At 38.5% G+C, this 9,498-nt stretch overlaps 1 protein-coding gene across 2 annotated transcripts; it reads left to right on the top strand.

The window, feature by feature from the left end:
• Window positions 1-306: 306 nt before the first annotated feature.
• On the top strand, window positions 307-1,211 carry LOC144891378 (WAP four-disulfide core domain protein 12-like). 2 transcript variants are annotated; one of them, XR_013622896.1, is made up of 3 exons: window positions 307-444; window positions 601-747; window positions 1,147-1,211. XR_013622896.1 is itself a non-coding variant. In XM_078774730.1 (2 exons), exons 1-2 carry the CDS (start codon window positions 378-380, stop codon window positions 756-758), a joined length of 225 nt encoding a protein of 74 aa, XP_078630856.1. In that variant the 5' UTR covers window positions 307-377; the 3' UTR covers window positions 759-1,129. The 2 variants fall into 2 exon arrangements, 1 of the variants encoding a protein (XP_078630856.1); XM_078774730.1 differs by lacking the exon at window positions 1,147-1,211 and having other exon boundaries at window positions 601-1,129.
• The last annotated feature ends 8,287 nt before the right edge of the window (window positions 1,212-9,498 follow it).

Below are 9,498 nucleotides of genomic sequence, written 5' to 3'. Positions count from 1 at the left end.
ACATGAAAGGGTAAACGCCCCAGGTGTATCCCAATTATAATGTTCTGGGGTATGTTTTCAGTGACCAAGCAGCAAGCGAGCACTCGCCAAGCCAGCTGTTCCTTATAAACCATTTGGAATTGAGTGCTTGCTTGAGTGCAGACGCCTCTTGGCGGGCACTCTTCAAGAAACTTGATAACAGAACACACCCCTGGAATTGCACAACGAGTACTCACCCCGATCCAAAAATGCACAAATCATTTGAACTGCACTCCACCCACATCCTCCCCCCGTACTTCTCTCTCTCTCAGCTATAAATACGAGTACACCGACCATAGCACGATGTACACACCAGACTGATTCAACGTGTGCATTTACGTCTCCTTCATCTGAAGATCATGAAGCTCTCCCTGGCAGTCGCTCTCATCATAGGAATCTCCATCGTGGAACTCGCACATGGAGTCGGTGAGTGATAGGTAAACATCTCACAACTTCGACAACTTTTGATATAAAGTCACATTTGAACCATTTCAGGAATACTTTGATAATCAGTTTTTCTATTGTATTCTGTGGTGTGATTGATTGATTGTTTTCTGAATAATATGTTTTGTTTTTTCTTAGTGCCCCCAGCACCTAGAAAGGGTTGCCGACGTGAAAATTATTACCAATGCATCCGGTATTTGGATAAGTGTCAGTCGGATTCAGACTGTGAACATCATAAGATCTGCTGTCCTGGTCCATGTGGCAAAGAATGTCGGTCACCATTAGGTGAGCTGTAGTCCTTGTGTTTTTGTGGTAGATGGGTGGCATGAAAGGCAGAAAATGATTAGAGAGCCTTAAAGTTGTTTTATTTTGTTTGTGTGGCCATTTAGAGGGGTGTGGGTGTGGTGGACGATATTTTGATCGATTCAACAACGAATTTAACTTGAAGTATTTTGGAAACAAAGCAGTATTGGACTGGTGAATGTCTTTCATTTAGAATTTGATATCAGAGTTTTTGTGCACCCCCTCCACACGTTCTCACTTTGGAGAAATCCCGCACTAACCATGGTCTTGTATATCAAGCACCCAATCACCAGGACCCTTTGTTTATCTTTTCCAGAAAAACCCGGATTATGTCCTCCTATTGGTCTGGAAATTGGTATGTGTGCTGATTTCTGTTCCCAGGATTTTGAATGCCGAGACAGACAGAAGTGTTGTTCAAATGGATGTGGACACGATTGCATGAATCCTATCTTGTGTTACTTGTGTTATTTTTCAGGTTGAGACTGATTCCAAAACCAAAACAAAGATGAAGAGTTAATTTCTTCAAGAAAATGTTCAAACATTTATCTTTCAAAATAAATTAATTTCTGCTCTGCAATTACGCAAGGATTTTTTTTCATGCTTAAATGTATTTGCTATATTAATCAATAAACCATGATTGAAAAAGGTTTTTCTGAAACATATTGTAGTTTTTAAAGCCTCGTGTTTGGAGATAACTCAAGAATATGATAACAATCAAGCAAATTGTGATAAAGCAAGGTAACAGGGTAAAATGACATTCTGTATTGGGTTTCTGAACAAAGTCAAAAACACCACATCCAACATAATGTTTCAATACAAAAAAATAATCAGTTAGATCATTTGAAGATATATGACTTGTATGCGTGTGGTGTTCAAGGCCCAATAAATGAACGCCAACCGTTTTTGATGCGCATTAGTCTTGAATGTTGCCTGAAGAAAGATTAAATTCTCATGAACATGGGCAACGGATAACACCAACCATAACAAAATTATAAGTACTAGGGCATGCCCGTACTATATATCTATCTAAAATTATATCCCCCCCCTCTATTTACATGAAATGGTTTGGTCCATTCGCAAAGCCAAAGTGAACGGCTTGCGAGTACGGTGACAATCCCCCCCCTCTATTTACATGAAATGGTTTGGTCCATTCGCAAAGCCAAAGCGAACGGCTTGCGAGTACGGTGACAATCCCCCCCCCCCTCTATTTACATGAAATGGTTTGGTCCAAAGCGAACGGCTTGCGAGTAGGGTGACAATCCCCCCCCCCCCCCTCTATTTACATGAAATGGTTTGGTCCAAAGCGAACGGCTTGCGAGTACGATGACAATCCCCCCCCTCTATTTACATGAAATTGTTTGGTCCAAAGCGAACGGCTTGCGGAGTTTGGTAAAGAAATCGCCATAGCGTGCACAAACGCGCAGGAAAGCGACAGAATCGCAAATTAGTTTTAATTAGTTTTAAAACATAGTTTAACGCCAACATAGTTTGCCAACGTGAAATAAATGAATACGCTCTCAAATGTGCCGTCCGAGGCAGAGTCTGTTCGCCACGTTCGGCACACGTGATAACTCGCTGCTCTCTGATTGGTTGAATCGTTTTTTGGACATAGCTCGGTAACTACTTGTCCGATTAATATGAAACCTTGAAAAGGCACATCCTCGGGTCCCCAGCAATATACCTGGCAAGTTTCAAGTATATCGGACCCGTGGTTGTCGAGAAACAGCGGTCACAGACATACATACAGACATACACACAGAGATTACTGGAATTATAGATAGATAACACAAGGTAACATCACCTGGTCTTGGATAGACCATGGCCGGCCCACACTGGGCATAATTGCATCACAATCGCAGAGCGACAAATGGCTGGATTTGAATGCCGTAGAAAGCCCTCTGCACAGGAATACACAGTGATACACACAAGAGGTGTAAACATCCTTCTCCAAGGAGTAGACAGGCCCAAACAAGGCACAACTCATGGTATGGTATCACCACATAAATATATTAAAAACTGTTACTGAACAATTAACAATGTTAACGACTGTTATTGAACAATTAACAATGCTAAATACTGCAATGGAACAAGTAACAATGTTATATATTGTTATTGAATAATTAACAATGATAAATACTGTAATTGAGCAATCAACAATGTTCTACACTGTAAATGAACAATTAACAATGTGAAATACTGTAATTGAGCAATTAACAATGCTAAATACTGTAATTGAGCAAATAACAATGCTAAATACTGTAATTGGTCAATTAACAATGCTAAATACTGCAATTGAGCAATTAACATTGCTAAATACTGTAATTGAGCAATTAACAATGCTAAATACTGTAATTGAGCAATTAACAATGCTAAATACTGTAATTGATCAATTAACAATGCTATCAACTGTAATTGATCAATTAACAATGCTAAATACTGTAATTGAGCAATCAACAATGCTAAATACTGTAATTGAACAATTAACAATGCTAAATACTGTAATTGATCAATTAACAATGCTAAATACTGTAATTGAACAGTTAACAATGCTAAATACTGTAATTGATCAATTAACAATGCTAAAAACTGTAATTGAGCAATTAACATTGCTAAATACTGTAATTGAACAATTAACAATGCTAAATACTGTAAATGAGCAACTAACAATGCAAAATACTGTAATTGACCAGTTAACAATATTCAATACTGTAATTGACCAATTAACAATGCTAAATACTGTAATTGAACTATTAACAATGCTAAATACTGTAATTGACCAATTAACAATGTTAAGTACTGTAATTGAACAATTATCAATGCCAAATACTGTAATTGCACAATTAACAATGTTAAATACTGTAATTGAACAATTAATAATGTTCACTTTCTGCAACTGAAAAATTACAATGTTAAACACTAAATACTGAAATTGAACAATTAACAATGTTAAACACTAAATACTGCAATTTAACAATAAACAATCTTAAATACTGCAATGGAACAATTAAAATGTTATATAGTATCCTGTAATTGAACAATTAACAACGTTAAATACTGTAATTGACCAATTAATAATGTTAAATACTGTAATTGACCAATTAACAACGGTAAATACTGTAAATGCACAATTAGCAATGACAAATAATGTAATTGAACAATTAACAATGCTAAATACTGTAATTGAGCAATTAACAATGTTCAACACTGTAATTGACCAATTAACAATGCTAAGTACTGCAATTGACCAATCAACAAAGCTAAATACTGTATTTGAGCAATTAACAATGCTAAATACTGTAATTGAACAATTAGCAATGCTAAAAACTGTAAATGGTCAATTAACAATGCTAAATAATGTAATTGAGCAATTACCAATGCTAAATACTGTAATTGAACAATTAACAATGCTAAAAACTGTAAATGGTCAATTAACAATGCTAAATAATGTAATTGAGCAATTACCAATGCTAAATACTGTAATTGAACAATTAACAATGCTAAATACTGTAATTGACCAATTAACAATGTGCAATACTGCAATTGAACAATTAACAAAGCTAAATACTGTAATTGATCAATTAACAATATTAAATACTGTAATTGCACAATTCACAATGCTAAATACTGTAATTGACCAGTTAACAATGTTCAATACTGTAATTGAACAATTAACAATGCTAAATGCTGTAATTGACCAATTAACAATGCTAAATACTGTAATTGAACAATTAACAATGCTAAATACTGTAATTGACCAATTAACAATGTTCAATAGTGTAATTGAACAATTAACAATGTTGAATACTGTAATTGCACAATTAACAATGTTAAATACTGCAATTGAACAATTAACAATGTTGAATACTGTAATTGAACAACAATGCTAAGTACTGCAATTGAACAATTAACAATGTTAAATACTGCAATTGAACAATTAACAATGCTAAATACTGTAATTGACCAATTAACAATGTTCAATAGTGTAATTGAACAATTAACAATGTTGAATACTGTAATTGCACAATTAACAATGTTAAATACTGCAATTGAACAATTAATAATGTTCACTTTCTGTAACAGAAAAATTACAATGTTAAACACAAAATACTGAAATTGAACAATTAACAATGTTAAATACTAAATACTGTAATTCAACAATTAACAATGTTAAATACTAAATACTGCAATTCAACAATTAACAATCTTAAATACTGCATTGGAACAATCAAAAATGTTATCTCGTATCCTGTAATTGAACAATTAACAATGCTAAATACTGTAATGGAGCAATTAACAATGCTAAATACTGTAATTGAGCAATTAACAATGCTAAATACTGTAATTGAGCAATTAACAATGCTAAATACTGTAATTGAGCAAATAACAATGCTAAATACTGTAATTGAGCAATTAGCAATGCTAAATACTGTAATTGAGCAATTAACGATGCTAAATACTGCAATTGACCAATTAACAATGTTATATATTGTTATTGAATAATTAACAATGATAAATACTGTAATTGAGCAATCAACAATGTTCTACACTGTAAATGAACAATTAATGTGAAATACTGTAATTGAGCAATTAACAATGCTAAATACTGTAATTGAGCAAATAACAATGCTAAATACTGTAATTGGTCAATTAACAATGCTAAATACTGCAATTGAGCAATTAACATTGCTAAATACTGTAATTGAGCAATTAACAATGCTAAATACTGTAATTGAGCAATTAACAATGCTAAATACTGTAATTGATCAATTAGCAATGCTATAAACTGTAATTGATCAATTAACAATGCTAAATACTGTAATTGAGCAATCAACAATGCTAAATACTGTAATTGAACAATTAACAATGCTAAATACTGTAATTTATCAATTAACAATGCTAAATACTGTAATTGAACAGTTAACAATGCTAAATACTGTAATTGATCAATTAACAATGCTAAAAACTGTAATTGAGCAATTAACATTGCTAAATACTGTAATTGAACAATTAACAATGCTAAATACTGTAAATTAGCAATTAACAATGCAAAATACTGTAATTGACCAGTTAACAATATTCAATACTGTAATTGACCAATTAACAATGCTAAATACTGTAATTGACCAATTAACAATGTTAAGTACTGTAATTGAACAATTAACAATGCCAAATACTGTAATTGCACAATTAACAATGTTAAATACTGTAATTGAACAATTAATAATGTTCACTTTCTGCAACTGAAAAATAAAATGTTAAACACTAAATACTGAAATTGAACAATTAACAATGTTAAACACTAAATACTGCAATTTAACAATAAACAATCTTAAATACTGCAATGGAACAATTAAAATGTTATATAGTATCCTGTAATTGAACAATTAACAACGTTAAATACTGTAATTGACCAATTAATAATGTTAAATACTGTAATTGACCAATTAACAATGGTAAATACTGTAAATGCACAATTAGCAATGACAAATAATGTAATTGAACAATTAACAATGCTAAATACTGTAATTGAGCAATTAACAATGTTCAACACTGTAATTGACCAATTAACAATGCTAAATACTGCAATTGACCAATTAACAAGGCTAAATACTGTATTTGAGCAATTAACAATGCTAAATACTGTAATTGAACAATTAATCAATGCTAAATACTGTAATTGATCAATTAACAATGCTAAATACTGTAATTGAGCAATTAACAATGCTAAATACTGTAATTGATCAATTAACAATGCTAAATTGTTAATTAACAATGCTAATTAACAATTAACAATTAACAATGCTAATTAACGATCCTTCCGGGTTCCGTTGCGAGAGTACGCTGGCGCTGCATGTTCGCCGCTTCTCCGACTGGATGGATGTACAGGGTCTGCTTCTACTTTTCTGACCTGACATCTCACACCTGTCCTGCCTTTTCTTGATTGTGGATTGGATTGGATTTGTGGACTGTGGACTTTGTGGATTGTGGACTTTGATTTGTGGATTGTGGACGCCGCCATGGCGTCGTGTATGGGGAAGCTGGTACTGTTTGTTCTCCAACGGAAGGCGCACGTGCCGCGTGTTCTCCGGCTGGATAACGGAATCTGCTTTTGATGGTACGGAATACGGAATCGAAAGGCCCGCTCCCGTTGTTTGTGCAATTGCCGTTGCACAAAAGGCCGTTGAAAGGCCGTTGTTTGCGGCGGTGGCTGTGGCGGTGGCCTTGTTTGCCGGTGGCCTTGTGGTCTTGGTGGCCTTGTGGTCTTGTTTGCCGCTGTGGTCTTGATTAGCGGCTGCAGTCGTTTGCCGCTGCGTTTGCCGCTGCGTTTGCCGCTGCGTTTGCCGCTGCGTTTGCCGCTTTGCCTCCTCGACCTTGGCCTCGTACTCGTCCCTTCGCTCCTGCCTGGCATGGCTCTGAAGTACTCCGCCGCAAGGCTTCTTCTGCTCAATACCCGCTCCACCCCATCATGCATCTCTGCCATCAAATCAAATGGACTCCTCCGACGACCCAGGTACATTCACCGTGGCTCCGGTCATAAGTTTGTTTATTTGCAATCGGGTCACTCCATCCCCGTCCTCTGGTCGGCTCAGCGCACTCTCACTCTTCGTCCCAGCGCACCTGGTCACAGCAACCCACACGATCGCACCTCCTGCCTACGAACCCTGGCTAAATCACCTGAATTCATCCCTGCTGTTCAAAACAACATCAAGCTCACCCATTTCAACACCCGGTCCCTCAACAATAAATGCCTCATCCTGAACGAATACATCCTGGATAACAAACTGGACTTTCTCTGTCTCACCGAAACCTGGCAACAACCTCTGGACTACTACACACTCAACCTCACCACACCCAATGGATATTCCTACGTCAATAAACCACGCTCGGAGGGCCGAGGTGGTGGAATTGCCGTTATCCACCGTCAAGACATCAAGACCAGCCTCATCTCCATCTCATCTGCTCCATCATTTGAACACCTGGCTTTAAAACTCTCTGGTCACACGCAGTCAGTCATGGCTGTCGTCTACCGCCCTCCCAAACCACACCCATCATTCCTGTCTGACTTCTCCTACTTTCTGACCCAGCTATGTTCCCTCTCCCCCTCAATCCTCCTCCTTGGTGATTTCAATATCCACATGGACTCCACTGACTCCACAATAACCACTGACTTCACTGATTTACTCACCTGCTTTAACCTCACTCAACATGTCGACTTTCCTACCCATATCCGTGGTCACATTTTGGACCTTGTCTGCTCCACTGGATTAAATTTGCACCATCTCTATGGCTCCGACCTCACCCTCTCTGACCACTTAGCCATCACTCTGACCATCAACATCCCCGCCCCAACACCAAGGCATTATCGCACAATCAACTTCCGTAAGCTAAACGCTCTTTCACCTACCTCATTCTCATCCACCCTCTCTGAAAAAATGTCCACTTCTCCCTTCATTGACCTCCACACCCCTTCCGACCTCACTGACTACTACAACCACACTCTCTCCTCCTGCCTTGACCAGCTTGCGCCTGTAAAAACCAAAACAGTTTCTTTCACCCATTCTGCTCCCTGGTTTACCCCTGAACTCCACCTGATGAAAACTCGTGCTCGCCAACTTGAAAGACTCCGCAATAAAACGGGTCTCACAGTTCACTCCCAAGCCTACAAGGACCACATACAACACTACAAAGATGCCCTCTCCCGCGCCCGCTCTGCCTACTACTCTCAAATTATCCACTCTGGCTCCGGAAACCCAAAAGCACTCTTCTCGACAATAAACAAACTCCTCCGCCCCCTGAACACCACCACCCAGTCATTCACAGTAGACAACTGCATCTCCTTCCTCTCTTTCTTCCAACGCAAAATTGACAACATCTACAACAGCTTGACCACCGCCGCACCCGCTCCCCCTCCAACCACCTGCCCCCCCTTGTCCTGCCATCCCCTGTCTCGGTTCTCCCCAATCTCTCCTACTGACCTCTCTGAACTCCTCATAGGAATGAAAACTGCCACCTGCACTCTTGACCCCATCCCCTCCAGCTTTGTCAAAGCCTCCCTCCCTGCTCTCTCTCCACTTATCATTGCAACAATAAACTCCTCCCTGTCTACAGGCATCGTCCCACCTTCCCTCAAAATTGCTGCTGTTACCCCCATTCTAAAAAAACCTGGTCTAAACCCTGACACCCTAAACAACTTCAGACCCATCTCCAACCTACCCTTTCTGTCAAAAGTTTTGGAACGCGCTGTAGCCACTCAACTCAAACATCATCTCTCTGCCAATAACCTGTATGAAACATTCCAATCCGGATTCCGCTCCAACCACAGTACTGAAACTGCTCTCCTCAAAATCACCAACGACCTTCTCCTCTCCTCTGACGCTGGCAACCTCAACATTCTCGTCCTCCTCGACCTCAGCGCTGCCTTTGACACCATCGATCACACTATCCTCCTCACCCGACTTGAATCCACCTTTAACGTTACCGGCACTGCCCTCTCTTGGATTAAATCATACCTCTCTGACAAATGCCAGTTCATCTCCATCAATAACTGCAAATCCCCCACTGCTCCCCTCCCCCAAGGTGTCCCCCAAGGTTCAGTTCTTGGCCCCCTCCTCTTCATCCTTTACCTGTCCCCGCTCGGTCACTTAATCCGCCGTCATGGTCTCCAATTCCACTGCTTCGCCGATGACATCCAGCTTTTCATCTCCACCAAGTCCGTCTCCACCGACACCCACT

The sequence above is a fragment of the Myxine glutinosa genome, chromosome 3 (genome assembly GCF_964187855.1).
Source record: "Myxine glutinosa chromosome 3, kmMyxGlut1.1, whole genome shotgun sequence".
Classification (NCBI taxonomy): Eukaryota; Metazoa; Chordata; class Myxini; order Myxiniformes; family Myxinidae; genus Myxine; species Myxine glutinosa.
This window is presented reverse-complemented; position numbering and strand designations above follow the sequence as displayed.